Source organism: Crinia signifera, chromosome 1 (genome assembly GCF_055691185.1).
Source record: "Crinia signifera chromosome 1, ASM5569118v1, whole genome shotgun sequence".
NCBI classification, from domain to species: Eukaryota; Metazoa; Chordata; class Amphibia; order Anura; family Myobatrachidae; genus Crinia; species Crinia signifera.
The window spans coordinates 168,724,769-168,749,627 of record NC_139217.1 but is presented as its reverse complement, the minus strand read 5'-3'; the positions used below and the strand labels follow the sequence as shown (position 1 = coordinate 168,749,627).

The following is a 24,859-nucleotide window of genomic DNA, read 5'->3' as shown; positions in this document are numbered from 1 at the left end:
GATTCTGTAAGCTACTCTCCTCTGTGCAGCCGCAGCGTGTGACGTGATGATGTCACACGCATAGGAGAAGCTTATGCAGGGAGATGGGACGGACCTGCAGACACTGTAGCTTCCCCTGACGTCCCAGGCCACTCCCCCGCCCGTCCATTCGCCAGCCAGCCTGCCCATCCATCCTCCCCATGTGAGGCAAGTGAAAGTGATTGCCGCGCCAGCATTTGGGCAGCGGCACACCAGGCGGGCCGCATAAAAGTCCTCAGCGGGCCGCATCTGGCCCGCGGGCCGTAGTTTGAGGACCCCTGCTCTAGGGTATCGTGATTCGAAAAGATTGGGAACCCCTGGTCTAGACAAAGTGCCTTCCTGGAAATTACCCAGCAAATGTTCCTTGCAGCAAAATACAAATCTATTTTTAGTGTACTATCAGTAAATGAACTTTTACAGCTGAGACATTTTCAGATTGATTAGTTATATAATAATGAGAAATCAAATTACTTGGTATGATTATTTAATTACAGTAATGCATATGACAAAATGGATCATTACATTCAGTAGAACAGTTTCTATTCACAAGCACAGCATATTCAATTCTCTCCTTACCTGTGCCAATACCACTGAGCACTGCCCCATCAGAAAGCCCAGTCGTAACTGCATTACTGGTTGGTGCGTTGTGAGGAGCCAAACTTGGCAAGAAAAGGCACCTATCGAACAAAAGAATAAAAAAAATGTCTAATGCATTACTGTTAAGGCTTTCAATCCAGGAAATTTTTTAAATTTGCACTTTAGAATTTTAGTGCGTGCCACATGTCCCCCATTGGGACTACGCTTGAGCAATACAAATGACCATTTCAATAATTGTAGCTACAATCTACTGTAACTATCCACCGCAGAAACAGAGGGAATACCATGAGATTTGCTGTCCCCAAAAGGAAGAAAATACAACTGTGTGCACAAATTAGGTGGCAGTCATTACAGAAGCAACTAATCTTCTAGTCTTCTATATAAAACATACATCTAAATTTAGCATTACACCAAAAAGGTGGAGGTGTTTCAGACTGTAATGGAAAAAGCTATGTGGCTGCCCATAAACTATTCTGACTGTTCTCTGAGTAATAAATAAGGTAATGGGGGCAGATGTATTAAGCCTTAAGAAGAGATAAACGCAAGGGTGATAAAGAGAGATAAACGTCCAGCCAATCACCTGCTAACTGCCATGTTACAGGCTGTGTTTGAAAAAAGTCAGTAAGGAGCTGATTGGCTGGATGTTTATCTCGCTTTGTCAGCCTTGCATTTATCTCTTGTTAAGGCTTAATACATCTGCCCCATGGTTACAACTTTGCTTCCGTTGTGTTTTATTGAAAGTCCTGGTGGTACTTCTAGATACAGATATATCCACATACATCTATCCTCCATGTGATACAAGTCACGTTACATATAAGGAGTGAGCTCCATGTAACTCAGTAGTACCAGGTGTCATTTATTTGTATTTTTTTGGTAACTCTGTTAAATAGCATCTTATTCACAAAATGGAACAAATAGGACACACAAGCAGCTTCTGCTGAAATGATAGGTGGCATGTCTATATTCACTGTGACTGTATCTGCATAAGAAATGCTGCGCTACATTGTTTTCCAGGAAAACACTAACGTCCCATGATTTTGCATCTTATTTCCCCGTTTTGCAAATAAGATGTTATTTACCGGAAAAAGTCTCAAACAAGATACCTTGTCGTGCCACTACAAGGGTTGTTTAATGCGAAAGGATGCTAGCTAGATGAACGTGGACACATCTGTATATGGGATTTGGTTTAGGCCCCGTAAATGTACCTTGCATTGTACTGAGTCCATGTGGTGCACAATAACTGTGAAGTTCACCTCATTTATTTATTTATTAACTAACCGTTTCCTATATAGCGCACACATATTCCGCAGCACTTTATATAGAACATTTTTAACATTGAACATTCCCTGCCCCAGTGGAGTTTACAATCTATATTCCCTACCACATATAAATGCACACAGACATTCTAGGGTTAATTTGTTGGCAGCCAATTAGCCTACTCATGTTTTTGGATTGGATGAACCACATGCTTATGATGGACATGATTACTGCATACGGGATACTGGGGCAGATGTATTAAGCCTCGTAAAGTAATAAAGTAGTGATAAAGTGGAAGGTGATAACACACCAGCCAATTAGCTGTGTTTGAAAAATACCAGTTAGGAGTTGATTGGCTGGTGCATCATCACCTTCCACTTTATCACTTTACAAGCTTAATACATCTGCCCCCGCTGTATCAAGGTGCATCAATCTTAAGATATGTGCAAATGAAATTACAGCTGTAAAAAAAAAAAGGGCAACTTTACAGACATGTCGCGGTGCTTTATTAGAAGCTGCATCAAGACTATGCATATTTGGGAACACTTATAGGTCTCTTATAGTTTAGAATGAGATACTCTTTATACATGCATCATTTTTACATTATATAGTTGTCCTGGTTTAATAATTAGTAGGTGTGAGAAAAAAAACAAAAACAAACATTACCCAAAGCCTTCTAGAGACGTGTCAAATTCCACAAAGGCAGGAGTGACCGATGATCCGTGAAGCCTAATGTCATGTGGAGTTGTCATAGAAACCAGGCACTTTACCCTGGTAAGGGGCACTGTGCTTCCTTCTGCTGACTTTACCAAGCTTCGGCTTATCCGGTAGTGTTTATCTTCTCCCACACAGAACACGCTGTCAGAGCCCAGGCCCTCTGTTGACATGATCATGCTGCCTGTGTGCATCCAGGGAAAAAGATCCATCAGAGCAGAGGAAACACATACCAACTTCCTATCTCTGTTCCGTTGCTACCATAAATAACATTGGCACCAAATATTAATTATTCCAGCCAGGTGGCAGTATGTTCAGAAACATCTTCCCCGTGATCACTGGTCCAAACAGAATAAACAAGTCCTTTTAAAATCATATATGACATCGCCTATAAATATTAGCCCATTGAAATTTTGATGTGTGACCGCTTTTTGTGTCAGAGTCCTATGCAAACCTAATGCATAGTCTCCTGTGGTTAACGAATCCTTAAATTGGTTTAGAGTATAAAGTGGTGTAGCCCAGAGTTTAGTGCTGGGACCTCTTCTGTTTAACATATTTATTAATGGCCTTGAAGATGGACTATTATGCAAAGTGTCCATTTTTGCAAATGACCCTCAACTATGTCATGTCATAAACTCAGTCCAGGATGTTGTGACTCAAATAAACTGGGAACAGAAACCAGTGCACAACTTACAAACTTAATGGGGTAGAGTTAGGGAACATTAACTGGGAAGGACTTGCGGGGTACATTGACAATAAACTTATCTGCAGAGCTCAATGTCAAGAAGCAGTAGCCAAGGCCAACAAGATATTAGCATGCATAAAAAGAGGCATAGAGGCTAGGAATGACATTATAATATTGCCACTGTATAAAGCATTGGTGCAGCCTAACCTATAATTCAGTTTTCAATTCAGTAACTATGCAACCAGTGACGTTACAGAGCAACTGGCCTGTAGCAGAGCGAGAATGACTCTAACAGAAACTGTATATGATATAATGTAAAAGTTTTTAGCCTGACTTTCTGCATATTATATGTACTTTCTATGGATTATTTGTTAATGGTGATTAGTAATATACAGTATAACACCATGTATTCCAGGTACCATCAGACCCCTGTATATTTGCATTCAAAACAATTGATGAGCCTAGTGCTACAACTTACTAGCAAAACACAATAAAAGCATTGTTCTTTTAAATATGTCACATAAAATTCTATGGTACTTGTCTTACAGTATCAGGAAATGAACCAAAACACACATTGAGTGGCAGAGCAGCAGTAGAACGTCATATGAGCAATGCTGACTGGAGAGCCTCAGGATCAATCCTCTGATGTCTGATGTCGATATTACTAATACGAATTCATTCCAAATGCTTTTCACATACCTAGTTATTGCTGAAATGGTTTAATGTTCTTGTATTGCACAGCAATGACTACTGTACATTGTAATTATACATATATACAAAGCAAGCCTATTACTCTAAAGCAGTGGTCTTCAACCTTTATTGGGCATTAGTTACTGGACAAAGAGAAAAAGAAAACCTGTGAACGTGGGAGGGTCTTAGAGGGATCCTCTCCTATTCACAGATCCTGGCGCTGGTTTAGAAAAGCAATAGGTGTAGCTTAACCAGTAGCTTGAAAAATACAAGCAATTTGATAAACTCTAGATTAACAGCTGCAGCAAATGTAAATGAGACTGCTGGGGTCTCACTTGAGAAATTACAAAAGTGGGGTTTACACTTGCGCTGCTGGATCTATAACGTTGGCCTGTGAACCGTACTGAACAAAAGGACACCTGGACACACTTGAAATAATTATAATAAAGTTTTATACATATAAAAAAAAAACAGTCATAAAATTTACATTTACACAAATAAGTATATTAAAAAGCAGATGCAATCCAAATATAGTTTACTCTGTATTGGTTTTAGATAGCATAATATAATAAACTTATATGAAGCAGGTACCACACTCCAATGGGGTCACAAGCTGGAGGTATTAGTAGATTCCTCCAAAAGCAGAATAAGCACAAGTATAGCAGCCAGTCTGTTAATAGCAGGGGTTGGGTTGTTAGGTGGTTGGGGTATGCGGGGAACACAAGCCAGAGCAGATAATTATGAGCAGGAAAATATGAGCAGGAGACAAGCTGCGTGAAGCCTGTTAGCGCATACAACGCCAAGATGGAATAATCAGGAAACGCACTTAATCCTTGGTAATATGCTCACCCTCCTTGTGATGGATGTTGGAGGGACCAGGGAGCCCGGTGGTAGGACGGCTCGACCTGGTACACGTGGTGGTGCTGAGTCCGCAGACGGGTGCTCTGGTGTAATGGCGGGGAACCCGCAAGTGCTGGGGCTCAACCCGGAGCAGGAGGCGATGTGACGTCCGCAAATGGGGGCTTCCAATAAGCTGTGGCTGATGACTTTAGCCGTAGGAGGGAGTCCAGACAGCGTTGGCTGAAGACGCTGTAGATAACTGCTTGCGGCTCGGCTCAGTTTGTAGCGTGAGCCGGCTCCAAGTGTAAGTATCGTGACCTCAGGAGTGGGAGGGTTTTTTTCAAAGGCGGAAGTAGCATCAACGCGTTTCGTTCCCTAGGAAACCGGGAACTTTCTCAAGACATGTCTTGAGAAAGTTCCCGGTTTCCTAGAGAACGAAACGAACTAAAACGAACTAAAACCAATACAGAGTAAACTATATTTGGATTGCATCTGCTTTTTAATATACTTATTTGTGTAAATGTAAATTTTATGACTGTTTTTTTTTTTATATATGTATAAAACTTTATTATAATTATTTCAAGTGTGTCCAGGTGTCCTTTTGTTCAGTACGGTTCACAGGCCAACGTTATAGATCCAGCAGCGCAAGTGTAAACCCCACTTTTGTGAGTTACTGGACACAAAACAAACCTGAAGAGCTACTGAAATGTAAAAAATAAAAATCTGCCTAATAACCAAAAAAATGCCCCTTGCACATTATACCACACGCTGCAATGCCCCAGACAAAATATGCCACACACCGCAATGCCCGTGACAATATACTGCACACTATGTCTCATAAGGCTTCTAAATATTTTTAAATTACCTGCTCATTGCCAGAGGTCAGTGCTCGTTGCGTAGGGTGCCATACTTGTTGCCTGGGGGTCACTGCTTGCTGCCCCAGGGTGAATGCTTGTTGCCAGGGGGTTACATGGCACCCGCACTAAGCGCTCCTGGTACTTCTGGGTAATGCTGCAGAGCTGTGCTCCCTTTTAGATGCTAGAGGTCCAATAGGACCTCTAGTGTCTGGCTCATCCGAAGCAAAGAAGTGCGGGGGAAGGCAGTGGGTGAAGAATAGGGAGGAGAGGGATGGAGGAACGGGCACTCCATGGTCGAGCTACCCAGATCGCTGCGGTGAACTACCAGTCACTCGGGAGCGATGGGTTGATGACCATGGCTCTAAAGGGATCTGGTTGATTGATCAACAGTAATTAGGTTGACAGTCAATCAGCTGACCACTATTGGCCGTCAGTCTATAGGCTTTAGGTCAATATTGACAAAAGGTTTGACATGAAAATGGTTGACAAAACCCAAGTGGGCATAGAGTTAGAATAGTCTGTCGAGCACAGCGAGCCAGGTGAGGGGATGTGGTACACTTATACGGTGTCCATGTCGACAGATATTGATGGACATCAAAAACCGGTGAAAAACGCATGTCGATCTTTTCCGGTGTCGACCTTTTGTCAAGGTCGACCTAAAGCGTGTTGACCCTTTATATATTTTGACCTATTGACTGTCGACCAATATTGGTGGACTTATGGACTGTCAAATGAATTACTGTTGACCAAGTGATCCACACGCACCAGTGGTGCAAGTTCGTCCCAGTTGCTTGGAGGCAAGATAAATATTGGTACACCCCCCCCTCCACACACACACACACACACACCACCTTATATAAATAGATGTTATGTAAATTATGTTTAAAATGAAGAGAGTGTGACATCTATGGTCCTGCTAGGAGGGGGAGTCAGCCACAGAACCGTTATCAATGGATTTAAATCAAGTGATTCAAACTTGCAGGGGAGGAAAAGGTGCCCCCTTGGGAGCAGGAGCCCGGCGGCTAGGGTGACCAACTCATCCCTTTAATCCGGGACACATATTAATTACACAGGTTCTGTGGCAGTTTAAAACCAGGTGAAATGGAGTCTTTAGGTGTGGCAGTTTAAAAACAGGTAAAAGCCAGCCACAGAACCTGTGTAATTAATTTGTGTCCCGGATTAAAGGGATGTGTTGGTAAACCTACCGGCGGCAGATGACTCCATTGCCTCCCAGAGTTCTGCCTCTGACACCCACTCTAGGTAGGGATTTAATTCAGTGAGGCGTATGGCTGCACATGCTATGGGTAAAATGAGCACAGATTCTGGTCAGAAAGTGACACTGACTATTCCAGAGGCACTACACCACCACTGCATTGAATTGAGCTCCGGCATAAGCATTCTGTAATAGACAACATTTTCTACAAAATAATTGGAATAAGCTGATCCCATCATCCAAAGCTTCCTTTACTGCTCGTCAAGATCATACAAGCACTGTTCATTTTTGAGTGGTTTGAATCAATACTTACAGAGCCCCAGGCAACATCACCAAATCTCTTTATTATAATGGAACAATCAGAACCACTATGCAATTAAATGTGTGCAGACATATTCAGTGACATGGGAATGATGGAAAAAAATTAGATCTTTTCATAATGTGATTTATATCAAGACAGCAGTTTCATTAAACCTTCATTGTAAATTGTTCAGCAAAACTTACTTCTCATTTCTGGCTCATAACTGAGGGAACTGGGCTTGTGTACTCTGTACTGTTTCAATAAGCGCTTATCCCATGCTGCGCAGTTCAAAGGATTTCCCAGGCGAAGAAATTCTCTGATGGCAGAAAGAAATAGGTTATTAAACAAATAACTAGAATAATAAGTGGAGTCTATGCTAACTAAAGTCCCAAATCTAACACACAGTGGGAATTCATAGTTGTAAAAATGACATTAAACATAGTGAAAAATCTTAAGGCATTACATGGAAGTAAAGTCTTTGCGATGGAAAATAATAATGGTCATTATTGTGACTCTCCATTAAATGATGAAAAAAGACATCATTATGTATGCATTGATAGACAATTTACACGAGTCTTGTGAGGTACATACAGTACCTATTACAAGGTTTCATACAAAATCCTGGGTGCCTGGATATCAACAGCAAAATCCCAATGGATTCCAGTAAGTATTTTACACCTACTCCTATCCCAACCCCCTTACAGCCCAAATATAACACAACTACAGCCCAACCATAAGCTGCAGCCTGCCCCTAACCTCTCCCACCCACAACAGCCTAACACCATTACTTACAGGTGGGATCTGTGGGGATTCTGACTACTGGGATTCTGCTGTCTGTCTTCTGACAGTCAGGATCCCAACTGCCAGGATCCTGACTACATCCTTTTCATTAGACTTGGTCGCACCAATGGATAACCATTATTATGTTCTTGGCCTTACTAGTCTCTGACCATAAATGTAAGAAAATACAGTAACTGGACTTTTATGAATAATAATGAATTTCTATTTACTGTATTGGATTCAAACAACTTTTTGGGCGGCAGATAAATTGTACACATTCTATAAATAAAACCTTATAGGTACGCAATAAACAAAAAGCAATCCACAATTGCCTAAGAACTAGATTTAGTTTTATATTTCATAGCAATACATACCTCAGCACTATGGGCTCCAGTGCTTGAGATGCCAGCCTTTCAAACATTCGCTGCAGCGGAGGGTGTAATGCATGGTCCTCGTCAGCCAGGGCAGCACTGCATCGATGTAATAGCCGTGCATGCAGCCCTGCCTCGCACATAACCTGCTGATTTCTCTCTGTGTGCACCAGCGACTGCAAAATGTTTGCAATTGCCAACTGAAGATCTAAGGCATGCTGTAGAGATAAAGAGTAAAACAGAGTTGTGACAAAAGAAGGCTCTCATCTGAGATTACTTGCTTTGAAAATGTACAATTAATGTGATATATGTAAAGTAGTATAAAAGAATGCAACTGTGCGGGCCAGTTAAAGGGGGCCTAGAAATGCCCCATTATTTCAGCTGCCGAGATGTAGAGGAAAGGGTGCAACAAAGTCAAAACATAAGGGTGCGGCCACACAGCATAGTCCTGCAGGCATCATGGATGTAAGTAATGGCAGAGCTTCTATAGTTCTCACTGTGACAACTACTCAGCCTGTATGGCGTTAGAAAGGGGAACACAATATTGTATACCCCAGTCTGCGATTCGTCTATCTGTGATCAGCACAAATTAATGGCGTGTGCTGAGTATAATTAATTACATGGGGCATTCATTGACCATAAGAGGTACATGAATGGAATTGAGAGAAGAGAAAATTCATCTAGGGCAGGCATGGGCAACCTGTGTCTCTCCAGCTGTTGTAAACCTACACATCCCAGCATACATTGCCACAGTTTTAGCATTCCCTAATAGCAAATCTGTTCCTAGGCATGCTGGGACTTGTAGTTTCACAACAGCTGGAGAGACAGAAGTTGCTCATGCCTGATCTAGGCCTTGAATTGATTGCAGGTAGGCATTGATCCAGACTGAAGGACATGAACTGATCTTGGGAGGAGGAGGGTGTGAACTGATTTGTCACTGGATCAGGAAAGTAATCTGGAGGGGCACATATAGGCAATGAGCTGGGAGGAACTTCACTTTATGAACAAGCGGCCTAAAAAGTAAAGACTGATAACATGGCAAGAGGAAGTGTGTGGTCTCTGCAAGCAATGAGGTACCTGCACACTGACACATACCAGCTCTGTTACATTCGGGATGACTGCAAGGTTCTGGTGACTGTCCTTGTATACTGCAGACACTCACTAATCCATGGGTCTTCAAACTGTGGCCCTCCAAATGTTGTGGAACTACATGTCCCAGCATGCCCTGACAATTTTGGCATGCTCTTATAGGAAAAAATGTGGCAATGCATGTTGGAACATGTAGTTTCACAACATCTGGAGGGCCACAGTTTGAAGACCCATGCTCTAATCAGTAGGAATATAGGGTTCTGCTGCTTGTTGGGTCATCAAGTAGCACCTTAGTTATGTTCCAGATAACTGCATGTTCCCAGCTACTTACTTGGCTCAGTGTATGCAAAGAACATTGCATACTAGGTTCTGCTGATACAGACCTTGAATAAACTGAGAGACTGAACCCATGGGGGAGATGTAAAAGGTGTCAGTTGTATTTCTGGTAACTGCGCACATTATGAGCTGCAATTACCCTGCATGTGTGAATGCAAGAAAGTGAACTGAATGACCAAGGCACCAGTAAGAGGACGTAATGGCTCAGGAGTCAAAAGGTACGAATGGGAACCTATGACTGGCACATGCACAGACTGCCTGCAAGCACCAGTCAAAGCAACCCAAAAGAGGGAGAGTGCAATTTGAGAGTGAAATATGTGAGCAAAATATGTTTTTTTATGCAACCAGGCCGTAAATGACCCGACTTTAACTTTGAATAATGGGCCTGATTCTGGTTCACTTGCAAAACCAAATTCTCTCTGTAATGGACCAAAACATGTACACTGCAGGGTGGGCAGATGTAACATGTACAGGGAGAGTTAGATTTGAGTGGAGTTGTACTTCAAAATGACATCTACAGATGGAGCGCCTGTCAGCCAGCCTTAACTATCGCCAGATCTCCTGAGCTGGCGTAGGCTGGCGGACAGGAGCTCCATCTGACTGGGGCGCACGAGCGTGTGTCAGCACGGAGGCGGGGAGCTGATTCCCTGCCTGTCTTCGCTTTAGGAAGATGGGCACGGCCAGTGGGGGCTGCGGGGGAGCAGCAGGGAGCTGGCGGAGGGGGGCTTCGGCAGAACGGGACGTGGGAGCATCTCGTGCGCCCCTTCTGTCGGTTGGAGTACAGCTCCGATTGTCCATTCTATCGCCAGGGGAAGCTCCATTGAGAGCTGCTCCATCTGTATATTGCAGTGTCCAAATAACGCAGCCAGTATTTACCCTGCACCCCCCCCCCCCCCGCTGCAGCGCACATGATTTTGGCCATTAGAGAGACAATTTGCTTTTGCAAATGAACCAGAATCAGGGCCCATGTTTGAAACAGGGCAGGACATTTTAGAATCTTTACACACAGTAAAAATACATATGTAGGCGCGGGGGGTTCCAAGTTCCTAGAAACCCCCCTGGCCGCCAATGTATCACGCTGATTTCTTGTACTCAGTTCCAACATCGGAGCTGAGTGGCAGACGGCAGTGTGTGCGGCTACCTCTGTCACATTGAGATGCAGCCGCTGGCAGGTAGGGGGTGCAGCTCCTCTCTGATCTTATGCATTTAGAGCCTGAGAGGAGGTAGTTGTGCTGTGTACCGAATACTGAGACTGACACAAGTAAGTCTCTGTACTGTGCGGCAGTGAGGGGAGGGGGAAGGCGGACAGAATTCCTGTATGTATGTATGTATGTAGCTCTACATGGGGCTCTGGCGTCTGGGGTGCATGGGGGAGGTCTGCATACAACTTGATGTGTTTGTGTAAATGCGCATAAACAGTAGGTGTATGTGCACTAGGGGGGACATACTTGCCTGCGATGTGGTGGTGGTGGTGGTGGTGGGGGGGGGGGGGGGGCGCTGGTGGGGTCATGAATTTTGCCTGTGATGTCTGCCTAGGGCTGCAATGTTTGTCAAAGGGGGGTGCTGGGGGGGATGAACTGGACTGTGATGTCTGTCTAGGGGTTTGGAAGGGGGGTTTTATGCCTGTGATGTCTGAGAATATGATGGTATCTTTGCTGTCTATCTATAGGGGGAGGGGTTGATGGTGCTGCCTAAGGCTGCAGGCAGGAATATAGTGGTTGTGCTTTCTGTTAATGGGGTAAGGGGTATGCCCATATGCTATTTATATTTATTTACAGTTTCTTATATAGCGCAGCAGATTCTGTTGCGCTTTACATTTATGTTATTTATTTTTACACAAAGTGTATATTTGAGGGTTATTCTGGTTGTATTTTTCTTCTTTGGTCTGTAACCCCCCCCCCCCATTTAATATCCTGCGTTTGCCAAAAAGAAAAAAACACCTTGTAATGTGAGGACAGTCTTACACAGTTACTGTACATTGCAGTGGATGTGAAGTTTGTGTTTTAGGAAATCGGAAATGATTCCTAGTTTCGTAAAATATCAGCAAATTGGTAAATAAACTCATTTTCACAAAAATGGAAATAATGTACTTTATCTAAACTTCACCATATTTAGCTTTAGCGTCCATATATTTCTATAATATTGTGGATATAGAAAACAACCTAATTCATCCATAAATAGTGTAAAAGATGTAATGAAAATAATAGCAAGGGAAGGAGCTTAATTTACAACTGTGAGACACATACTTCTGGTTGGGAATCGGAATCCACAGACGCTAGGAGATCAAGCATAGAAACCATGGCACCCGGTTGGATGACAACTGCATCTGAACTCGTCAGAAGGGATGGTCCTGGATGAAATTTCAGATCACTGATGTTTTTAGGAGGAATCAGCGAGGATGTGGCTACTGTATGATACACATGTCTGCAAAAGAAACAAAAATACTAAGACCATTATATACCTAGCTAGGACTTCTATTGATACCACCCTCATACTTGCCAACTCTCAGTTAACGTCAGGGAGACTGCCTGTAAGAACAGCAATCTCCCTGACGAGTCTAAACTTTTAAGAGCCCATTTATAAAAAAAATTCTTCATACAATTATGTAGAAACTTTAGACTCTGCATAATTGTATACAATGGCTATGTATTAAGAGTCAAAAACAAGAGATTTCCCAGCAATCTCCTGAAGATGGCTAATTAACAATGCAGATTGCAGTCCCCATTATTATCAATGGGGACTACGATCGAATCCCTATGAACCGAACTCTGGACAAGTTACTTTAGCAAATCTTTAGATGGTATAATCTGCTTTAAGTCTATGGAGGGAGATCTTTCAACCCCCTCTCATAGCCTCTGATGAGCGCCAGCTCCAATTTCAGAAACTGACATCATGGGCGGTGTCAGATACCCAAGAGGAGTCATTCACAAATTAAAAAGACTCTTCCAAAACACCAGTGATATAACTCATAGGGACAGTGCTGTCCCTGCGGGGTTCCCTTTTCATAAAAAAAAATGTCAATATCTGCTGAGAAACAGATTTGTAATAACCACGGAAGAACCATGATTATTAATAGATAATCCCCTTAAAGAGTTGGAAAGCTAATACCCTAACTTTAAGGGCTCATACACATGGACATTTATTTTATGCATTTAAAGCCTTGTAAACACATTTTTATATTAATCAGTGAGAGCGATAAAGTGAAGAGAAATAAATCACTAACCAATCAGCTTCTGTTATTTTATTGAAAAACAGTGTGTAAAATGAGCGTTAGAACAAGCAGGGAGATACAAAGCACTAACCAATCAGCCTCTGTATCGCTCTCCATGCCTTGATAAATACTTCCCCTTAATGAGCACATTCTAAATAATAATGCATGTGAATGGAACTATGAGCACATACTTCCTGACATGCAATCGCTTTTCATCTATGTCTGTGGTGCTTGCAGCAGCTAGAAGGCAAAATCTAAAGGCCCATACACACTGGGCGACTTTGAGCTGAAAGCCGCTCAAAACAGCCTGTTTGAGAGGCTTTCAGCTCAAAGCCGCCCAGTGTGTATGCCCCAGCGATGAGCGGTGAGCGCTGCTGGGCGCTCCCGCAACATCGCAGAGAAAGCCGCTCATCTGCTGGTAATACCAGCAGATGAGCGGCTTTGAAGACGGCTTTGCATAGCCCTGCACTATGCAAAGCCGTCCTCCCCCCTCCATCGGCACCGGGCAGGGGGAAAGCCGCTCAGTGTGTATGCACTGAGCGGATTTCCCCCCCAGCAGTGATTGTCATCATCGCTGTCCATACACACTGGGCATAGTCACCCAGTGTGTATCGACCTTAACAGTTCACTATGCTGCAATTCTAACAGCTCATTCAAAAGGGAAATTAAAAATAATAATTGAAATCCCATCTCCTTTAACATAAATAGGAAATAAATGCGGCAGAATTCTTATTGTAAAGCATCCCAGAGTTCTCATTTAGGCTTGCAATATACATATATCTAAAACATCTCAGACATCATGAACCAAGATTTTAGCATTTACATTAGCTAAGTAAAAAGCAGTACAGCACATTTTCACGTTATTTGAGGTAAAATAATAATCTCTTATTAAAGAATAGTAAAAAGCTTTGGTTAGCTACATTAATAATAAAACCCTTGTATGCGAGAGCCTGCTCATCTAGGGAAAATAAGGTCTTGCTAAAAATATAACCAGATTAAATATTTAATGAAATGAAAATCTGCTGCATTATTTAGAACTATCTTTACATCTGTGTTTTCTACTTTCTCTAAGCATTTAGGATATTTTTTTATGCACTGTAAAACAGAAAGGGAAGAAACCAATTAATATCTCCGAATTTAGCTTTACAGGAAGCTGCAAAGAGAAGAAATACTGGTATAAGTAATATTAAAGTGCCTTAAAATGTAAAATGAAGTAGTATAATTTATATTACAGCCATTAGGCTTTCATGTACCAACATAAATCATTTTGCCAAAGAAGAGAAATAACGTTATATACTCACTATTGTTTTCATGTAGTGCAATTTTTTTGTTCCATTTTCACATTATTTTAGGTTCCCTTTCATTCATTTTAGTCTAGATTTACTCTAATGTGTTTAAGATGGGGTGGGCGGTATTTATGCATGTTTAGTTGATCCTATTAGCCGCTGATGATTCGCCAGTGCGAACAGCACCAGACGCACTTTACAGAAGAGGGAATTTGCACTAAAGTGCTCATTGCCCCATAGTGTTACAAGCAATTTTTAGCAAATCCAGGCCTGCGAAAGGTGCAAAATTGGGTAATTCAGGTTTAAACACTGCTGGAACGGCACCTCGCACCCTTCGCAAATAATAAGATCGTCCCCTTATACTTACCTTGTGGACAGTGGGCTAAGCTCCATTGAAGCAGGGCTTTTTAGTAAGAGTTTCTGTTTATAGAACATATAAAACATCACACAGTGCTTCCTGATCTTATGGTACTGCACAAGAATGTTCTGCCTAGAAGGCAGCCATGCTAGTCTTTCAATCACAAGTCGCGCAGGTCTAGTTCTTCATCAAGGCTCGCTCCTGTTCCACCTGCACCCACATAATGACTGCTGTGCTCCAACTCACTTTATTTATAAACAGTTTCTTCTATAGAGCAGAAAATGGCGTTACGCTTTACAATTGGAAACAGTGATAAAACAAACTGAGTGGTTACAGACAAAAAAGGTAGTAGGGCCCTGCTTACAAGCTTGCATTGTATAGGTATGTCTGCCATCTTCAGCTACTCATTGTTTTCTACCTTGCCACAAGCTTTTTCATTGCCACACCAGTCTGCAACTACTGTAGACTGGTGAGATTAGTGTCTCACACAGCATTTTAGTGAAGTTAGAATATGGATTTGTTACTAAACAGTTGATAGTAGAGTGATTACTTGTGAAGGCTTTAGAATTTAAACCTTATGGATACCTGGAAGGGAATGGACACTGATTTCTGTTATAGCAGGTTGTATATATAAATTATTATAGTCCTATCCAATTAAAGGGGATTAGTATGAAATCCCGACGGTAGAAATGCCGACACCGTAATCCCGACCATCGCAATGCCGGCAGGGGGGGGGGGGGGGGAGGGCATGGGTCGCCCTTTTGCGGGCTCGCTGCACTCGCCACCCATAGAGGGACAAAGTGCCGGGATTCCGGCGTCGGTATTTCGACCGCATCCCAAAGCTGCCTATCAACTTGGTAGGCAAACAATTTGCCAGTGTTAGATATGAGATACATCAAAAAGTGCCAATACACACTACAGTTCTTACATCTGCCAGAGACCCCAACGGGATTGCAAAGTTGCAAATACAGACTCCATACATTACTCAATCCTTAATATCTATAAGGACTGAAACAACTCACAAATGTGGAAATCTTTCCCTCTGTCTTGTGACCGGTTTCCAGTGAGTGCTGTATTGTTCACCTTGGCCAAGCCACTTCTACCAAGGAGTCTGGCAAGACAATAATACATTGAATAAAGAGAACTCTCCGATTCAGTCAATAATTCTCTTTCGGGGCCACTTCTATTACGTCCTTCCATTTACTCCTGCCATTAACTTGAACAATACCCCATATTAAAAACGCAACAACCCAACCATTAGTGACTGACAAAGCTTCGACCTCACAAAAAATAAATAAAAGCTGAGGGATTACCTTAGCCCAAAAGCAAAGTATTGCTGTTAATATCTGAAGCCGATTTGTTTCTTGCATTCATGAAATTCTTTCTAATAATAACTCCGCTATAAAAGTAAACACTTGTCTTTCTTTCACGGTTAAGCCTGAACATACTGAGAAACCTTTTAGAAGAAAGTCTAAATACAAAGCACTTGGCTGCCAGCCAGGATGCCCCATTATTTTGATAAAAACACCATTTCCACATGCTCTTTATTGATCCTTTCTTCCAATCTCCTGTACAGAACATGTCATTAGACTTGTGAGACTGGTTCTGTCACTCAGCTGTTACATTTATTGCTGCATAATATATATATATATATATATATATATATATATATATATATATATATATATAAATAACACATACACACACACAGTTGAGAACAATGGCAATCAGCGAGATTGATGGACACTGACCACCAATCTCAGCCAGTGGACAGCGACGCGCGGGGACGTGTATTGTGGTCGCTACAGCCCCCCCCCCCACACACACATATATATTGATGTAGGGGCATTTTCGAAGTGGCTTTGCCAAATTAAGCAAAGTCGCTTCGAAAAATGCCTTAATATCGGCATGTGTGTTGGCCCTATAAGTCTAGAATTTCCCTCATATTGTGGCAGAGCTACAACAAGGTAGAGAGATGTCCGCTACTGTGTAATATTTTACTGATTTAGGTATCACAAGTTCTTGGCTTAGCCATGTCTTCTAATGTGGGATTCTCATTACGCTGAGGATTCCATGAGACATTCACGGCTTATTTTGAGTAGTTTACAAGTCTCATAGTGTTCACTCTAGGTTTGGCTTTGGGCAGGGCGCCGGGGGGAGGCCCGGGCCCGCCGACGTCACAGCTGGGGGCGGTCCCGTGCCTCCAACGTCACTAGAAGGGCGTGCCCGGACCGGCGCCGTCCTGAAAGGGGGCGGGCCCGGCCGGCGCCGTCATCAAAGGGGGCTGGCACGTCTGCCGCCGTCATGAAAGGGGGCGGGCCCAGCCTCCGCCATCATGAAAGTTGGCAGGCCCGGCCACCGCCGTCACCAAAGGGGGCGGGCCCGGCCCCTCCAAAGTCACTATGCTGCCGGGGAAGCACCAGGCATCGCCGACGCTGGGCTTCCCCGTGAGGCCGTTTTAGCGGGGTGCTGCGAGAGGGGCAGGGAGCATTTTGCCCTTTAAAAATTGGGCAGGGCGCAGCGGCCCGCTAAAACAGCCTAGCGGGAACACTATCTCAAGTAGTTTCATCACACTTCGTTTAACAGTGTTGTTTTCTGGCATTAACTTCCTGATATTACAAGACAACAACTCCTGCACACATCGCTAAACACATAACATACTCCTTTACCATATACTGCAAAAGGTGACACTTAAATTGGCTATAGAATCTACAGCCAAATTACATGTAGACTCCAGATAATCTTGTTTAAGTAACTTGGGGCCCAATTCAGACCTGATCGCACAGCTGTGGATTTGCAGCAGCCAGCGATCATTTAAGTTGTCACCCTACTCCAATAAAAACCCACCGTTGGAATGAATGTGCTCGCTGTGTGAATGGATGTATAAGGGTGCGTATACGTTCACATCTGTGCAAATATATCCAAAATCCTATTTAAAACTGACTTGCCACCTATTTAAACATAACGCAGAAGTCATCATAGGCGCCATGTAGCCTGACACCTTCTCGGCACATCCAGGTTGAAGCTTAAGTCACAAACTCACTCCCCTATACTGGCTTGGCACGCCCGGGTTTCCCCCAACACTCCCAGCAGGGTTTTTTTGCACTTACAAAAAACATTCAGTTTTCACCCCCACACGCCCACTCTCTGTCAATCACCTTGCCAACAGCCAGTGTACAGTTGCCAAAGATAGTTGAAGGGCGGCCTTATTTATTAATAGTTTCTTATATTCCGCAGCCCTTTAAAGAGAATATTTTGAACATTCAGTCCCTGCCCCAGTGGAGCTTACAATCTATATTCCCTAATATATATATATATATATATACACACACACACACACACACACATTCTAGGGTTAATTTTTGTTAGGAGCCAATTATCCTACCAGCATATTTTTGGATTGTGGGAGGAAACCGGAAACGATAATTGCTTGGTGTGCGAATGTGATCCGCTCTGAATTGGGCCCATTGTTCAAAACATCATTCACTTAAAATTGGGTCACCATATATACAGATTGCAATTTACAGTTTAATGCACAACAGCGTCCTAAAATTCAGTACCAAGGAAGCTCTGCACAGAAGGATTTATTGGTGGAGACAGATACTGAGCCCACCACTACTGAAGCCACTGCAATTCCTTGAACTGTTCCATCTGCAACCGCATAACCTAATAACTTCATCCTCACCATAAACAGATGAATCATATTAAGCTTGGGTTGTCCTCCATTTAAATACTTTAGCGGTATCCAATTACCTGCGATCATTTTTATCACGATAAAAAAAGATGATTGCGCAAACCACAGTCCTTGGCAGCTCAGCTTTGTTTGCAATAGAGCTTCTTTTTAGCCCTCATACATGGTGTCCATCACATACTCATGCAGGAAAACATCGCGGGTAGTTACATGTTTCAGTAATTATGGCTCCTAACAAAATACAAGGACTTTTACTCTTTTTCATGACCTCATCTCCTCAAAATAGAAACAAAATTAAGACTACCCCCAACTTTGCAACATAATTTAAACCAACACAAACTAATAGCTTTTAAAAGGTTTACAATCCTGGTGCACGATTCATTATAGCAGATCAGCATTCATGTTCGATAAGGTTTTAAACAAAATAAAACATTTAAATCTTTTTAATACATAGAGACCAACTGAAAAGTAATGTAACACAGCAGGCCTGGCTTTATAATACACCACTTATTTATAGCAATTTTGTCTAACTCCATTAGCAAGGGAAATATAGGATTTATTTCCACCATCACCTATTACTTAGATCAGTACCTTTTCCGGGATAAAGCAGGGGTGCCCCAGGGTGAGGGGAGAGTAGTCTCATTTGTCAAGCAAGGCGGAATCTGCTCTGCGCGACTACAGACGTAACAGACAGGCAGGACAGGAAAGTTAGAAAGACAAGTGAAAAAGCTGTGTTAGTTTGAGAGAAAACAAAATATAGTTACAGTAAAGCATCAGCACAAAGAACGGAGACACACAGGAGCGTAAAAGATACACACAAACATGCCCATTTATTCTAAAACTTCTGCTTCACATGATAAAGGGTAATTGAGCATTAGTGCTATTCCAATTACTTACATCTATCATTTTAACACAGAGAGGTGTCACTCGCATGGGCAGTATAACAGTATAGCAAATTAAATTGTTTAGTGAAAATGTGAAGTAAGGAAATGAATGTCACTTGCCAAAAGGAAGGCATAGGTTACACCAGGCATGTCCAAACTGTGGCCCTACAGCTGTTGTGAAACTACACATCCCAGCATGCATTGCCACAGTTTTAGCATTCCCTAATTGCAAATTTGTGGCAAAGCATGATGGGACAGCTGGAGGGCCATAGTTTGGACATGCCTGAGTTACACCTTTGTAAAACAAGTAAATGCATAGCAATCACTGTACAGTGGTTCAGGAATGCTAATTATTCTTGCTGGATCCTAGTTCTAATGTTAAGGTAGACAGTGAAGGAGAATGTGGTGGATGGTCAACAGCTCTTTCATTGTAACAGCAAGACCAGATCATGGTACTGACACTTCTCACACCAGCTCAGGGGGCGTTAGTTCATCTCAGTTGCCCAGAGGCAAGGTGGTGCCCCCCTCCCTAAATATATTCTGTGTCAACATTCACCTGTGTTTAACATCTCAGAGTCCAGCAGTAATGCTTGCTGCAGCGCAGACCGAGTGGTACCAGGCAGTGTATCCTGTCCCCTATTGCTGATGTTAGCAGGGCTCCTGGTATAGAGACAATTAACTACAGGTGTGCAGCACAGGTGCTGTGTTATATACAGGTGACCCTTCAGGGTTTGGAACCCGGAGGCTGGAGTCTCCATTGCACCTCTTCATCAGCTGTAAATAACAACTGGCTGCTGTCAGGAATGTTATTTGCTGGTGTTTGCTATAACATAGCAGTTTCTCCACCAGCAGATACATATGTCCTATATATACCATGCTCATCCACAAATGGAATAGGTGGGGGCATTAACTAACTGTAGGGTCAGTGGTCGTGCCAGCAGTATAGTAGAGAGGAAGGGTGAAGCAGCTGCCAACAGTATTCCAGAATGATTAAGGGGGTATTAAAATCTTTTCCAGCTAGACTAAAAATCTGTACATCCCTATTCAGTGGAGCAGTTTTTGGCCAACTTTTCCACTGAGACAGATTTGACGTTATTTAAAGTCTAGTCTGCATCTGTGGAAAATAGTTGAGAACGGACACTTTTTTACTAAAACACGCACATCGGTAAGTAATTAGCATGTTTTTCAACCATGCCAATTTTTCTGAGATTTGTAAAATCAGCATTTGGATTGAATAGGTTGAATGTACATTCGACCGGAAAGTGTCGAAAAATTTATGGTTTTTCTGACTGCTGGAAAAATCGGATTGAAGACCCCAACCCCCCCTGTTTATGTATGTACTGTATAAGTGTTTGACCGTATTGGTGTAACTGTATGTACGTACTGTAACTGTATGTATGTATTTGTATAGATGTGTGCCACACCAGCACCTTTGTTGCCTAAATGCCTTATCCATGAAGATGGTAAAAAATAGGTATCAATCTCTCTAAGTTTGTGTTACAGTCAGAAACCGAATCGTGCATTGACAGCAGCAGTAATGTAATTGTGTGAAGAAGTTTTAAAACAAGATGGATTCTTGAATTTGATATTTGGATGGTAGATACACAGTACATAGGAGTAGCTGTATTATCTGGTGTTAAGGGGTATATGTGCTATCACCGCACGTTATGGTAGGGGATATCGCTTCCCCTGATGTATGACACCTGTGATGTGGGGCAGGAGGCTTATTGACGCAGCTATATTGTAAATAGCGCACTGGGCTCTAACCTGATGTATCATCAGGAGCTGCAAGGCTTTTTTCCTTATCCGGCCCTGTCAGTGTATGCCAGCTTTTTCTGTCACTGCGGGTTTCCAACCTTCTAATGTTCCGGCGTCTTCAAATTGAAACAGTGCATGCGCCAGGTATACATCACTGTCATTTCCCAGCATCCCATGCAAACATTACCTGGCGCATGCGTTGTTTTAATTCACAGATCAGCAAGTGACACGCAACATTAGAAGGATGGAGACACAGAGGACATCTATCATGGGAGGACACGTATCCCGTTGGGGGAGGATAACGCACTCCCATAATGGATGAAACAATAATACATGCTGCCGATAGCATCCCATGCAAACATTACCCGGCGCATGTGTGATTTAATTTGAAGACACTGAAGATCTGCAAGTGGCGTAGAACATTAGAAGGTTGGGGACACAGCTGACATCCATCATAGGAGGACATGTATCCCGTCGGGGGAGGATAACACACTCCCATAACGGATGAAACCGTACTAATACATGCTGCCAATAACAGGACCCTCTTCATCATGATAATATGGAGAAGCAGGTCCTGTCAATTAAGGATCAATAAAAGCACTATGATACCTCTACTTCAAACACACCAACATGATTCTTAAAAGGTGGGCAGACTGGGAGCTATGGATGCTTGACAATTAAACATCTTTCAGTTTAGAAACCCGATACCCCTTTATTTTACATCACATACAGTACTTGAGCCCAGGTTATTAATATTAAGATCTAATGCCCGGCAGCAGAGGAATAATTGATATCCAGGGATAACCAACAAGAACATCTGTATTCAAAGCAGTCTGTACTATTCCAATGGAAGTTTTCCATTAATTCAGCAATAGTTTAAAAATAATTATATTGTGAGACCATAATAATTATGCGGTTGTCAATCATTATTGTACCTTGCCCTGTTTCTAGTTAAATTCAGAAATACATTTTCCATGAACCTAGGAACTTATTTCTCTCTTAACTGTTACTAACTGCATAAAATAAGATGATTAATCTGAAACCCTATCCACCTGTGTATTCCTACACTGACAAGATCAGAGACCGGTTACATAATACAGAAAATAATTGCCTTTTTTGACGTCCCCGAAATGCTAAACATTTGCAGCACCTCGATAAGATGTGACAAATGAAAAAGAACATGCCCAGCAGTGTGACACCGCAGACATCTCACCATTTATGCCAGTTTCTCTTGGCTTCCCAAATTATAATGGAATATGACAGTTTTTAATGGAAAAATATTTTTTGCTTAGAGTGGATTGAATCCTTAAGAAAACTATTAACCTTTTTATACAACTGCCACCACTACTCCTAAGTGTAAATGCCCCAGAAGAGTAGTACAAGCAACAAGCAAAGCGAAAGCACTATTATGAATAGGGAACTGTTACTTACGTTGTATAAAGAAAATGGCACATTATTTTAAAAAGTTTTTCACTAGAACTATATTAATAAAGTACATATAACACACACTAGGGCGAATAAAAAAACATTCTGGACATTAAATTAGTAAGGACTATTTTTTTTTATAAAGGAAACAAATTAAAAGTATTTATTTGTTATTGCTACCCACTATTGCAGGCTTTACTCACAATAGTCCCTGATTCACAGAGTATGTGGGACATATTTTGATTATTTGGTAAAAAGTATCCTCTGTTATGTAAAGGGGTGGATTAGTTTGGGAAGAGCAGCACCGAAGAGGGACTAGCTCCAAGATTCCACTAAAAACATACTTGGGTTGCATATCTCTGCGCTAGTCATCAGATTGGAGGTCCTGCCATACTGTATATAACCATAAAGTTGTTCTGCCTTCACTCTAGCCATTTGGGGGTTCTGCCATAACACTAGACATTAAATTAGACGTCATGTCATAATGCTATCCATGAGACTGAAGATCCTAACATAACACTAGCCACGAGCCTAGTCAGCTTTACTCATGATATTGAATACTATATGAAGTACAGGCCCTGCTCTTTGTAACAGCCACCAGCAAAGACTGTAATATAAACCCATTCATTCTAAAATGGAGTCTCCAAAAACTGGGCAAGCGGATTATAAGATCTTTTCGTGTATGTTGAAGGATCCACTTCTGTTAACAAATGCTCAAACACTGATAAATAAAATTCATTGAATACAACACATTTTACCAAATACTTAAAGGAGTCACTAATACCCCTTTCACACCGCAGCTATAACATGGTATATTGACGTTTTTAACAAGTTTTGAAACGGTTATAGCTGCATTGTGAAAGCTCCAGATTGAATTTACCGGTTCTAGAAAACCAGTATTTCAAAATGGTTTAAAAGAAGGATTCTGCCCAGTTCTGAGCCATTTACTATACAGTGTAAATGGCTCAGAACCGTTATTTAGTACCCAGTCAGCTTTGAACACTGAGCTGGTCCCGCTACATGCATATCTAATGAGCGAGACCCAGCGCAGTGCATATTTAATGAGCGGGTCCCCGCCCCCTGCTTGTGTAATGAGCGGGACGCGCTCATTATGTATGCAGGGGGCAGGGACCCGCTCATTAAATATGCGCGGAGCAGGACCCACTGATTAGATAAGCAGGGGCGGGGACCCGCTCATTAAATATGCACAGAGCTGCGTCCCGCTCATTAAATATGCACGGAGTGGGACCCGCTCATTAGATATGCAGGGGGCAGGACTCACTGCTCACTGCTATCTGTCAGCCAGCAGGGGGTGGGGGTGGGGGTGTGCACCAAACTATTTCTATAAACTATTTCACCACAACTGTTTTTTATGGGTGAAACGGTTCAACGTGAAAGGTACAAAAATAGTGATTAAATGGTAATATACCGTTTACAACATGTGATGTGAAAGGGGTTTAACTTGCTTTGCCCCATTTTAAGAAACGTTTTAAATACCGGGTCTAAGCAGGTTTGGCGATGAAAGCAGCATAATTGTTTTCCCCCCTGTGGATTGGTGGTTATTATTACTACTCATTTTTAGATTAAAAACTGCTAGAATAAAAATGCAACCCATCGAATTTGAGAATAGAATTTTCTAGCCTGTAAAAACAAAAACTAATTTCACAACCAACAAGAATTCAACTATACTGGCAGTTCTTGGGCATTTTAAGAACAAAAAATATCCTGGCCATTGTAACTGTTCTGGGGACCTAATCTGCAACTCATTTTGTAGATTTTTGAATGTATCCACTAGAAAAGGTACAATATGGAAAGACATCAAGAGTGAAAAAGACTGTGCATAGTCCAGCAAATAATCTAATTTCCTTTTTAAATGGGGTATTCAATTAGTGCAGATTTTTTGTATAGGCGATAATTCAGCACTTCTTTTTTTAGGGCGAATGGAGATTCTCCATATTCAAATGGATGTCATTTCTTTGCCTAAGCGAGAAATTGTGCAGCAGCGAAAAATACATGGATCGGTAAATTAGCCACCGATCCACGTAGTTATGGCACTTTCCAGGCAAATTGCATTTGTTTTCGCCAGTTTGTGAAACATTTCTCAACCATGCCTTTTCGCCCACTCCCCCCCAGAAAGTTAAAATACATGAGCAAAATAACTGAACTAATTGAATACCCCCTAACTTTGATTACTCCACACTTGTGTCAGTGAAAGAATATCGCTTGCTGAAAATCAACATGGTCTACTTGCAAAGCCATGCAGCTACCTGCAACAGTGGAGGGTGCATTTGCCAAAAGTATGTGTGTGACATGACAGAACCGCATTTGCACGTTCATAACTGACTCTTTAGACATGAAAATTCCTATAACTAGGTTTTATCTACATATGGGAAACATTATCTTTTTTTTAAAGATTATTTTTAACAGAGAAAAAAAAGGACTCCGAAGGAATGGATAGTGACACTACAGTAAGAGTGAATGCATTAATTTTTTTTTCA

At 42.1% G+C, this 24,859-nt stretch overlaps 1 protein-coding gene across 5 annotated transcripts in view; it reads right to left on the bottom strand.

Annotated features, from left to right (window-relative positions):
- Positions 1-24,859, bottom strand: part of WDFY3 (WD repeat and FYVE domain containing 3) — a 237,277-nt gene that overhangs the window by 96,104 nt on the left and 116,314 nt on the right. For 3 of the 5 annotated variants that reach the window (XM_083176583.1, XM_083176592.1, XM_083176599.1), the window contains exons 14-19: positions 18,886-18,969; positions 11,995-12,172; positions 8,327-8,541; positions 7,376-7,488; positions 2,539-2,770; positions 595-695 (exon numbers count right to left, since the gene is read on the bottom strand). In XM_083176583.1, the coding sequence (XP_083032709.1) occupies positions 595-695; positions 2,539-2,770; positions 7,376-7,488; positions 8,327-8,541; positions 11,995-12,172; positions 18,886-18,969 (923 nt within the window). The remainder of the gene's footprint in view (positions 1-594; positions 696-2,538; positions 2,771-7,375; positions 7,489-8,326; positions 8,542-11,994; positions 12,173-18,885; positions 18,970-24,859) is intronic. The other 2 variants (XM_083176609.1, XM_083176617.1) reach the window with 1 other exon arrangement.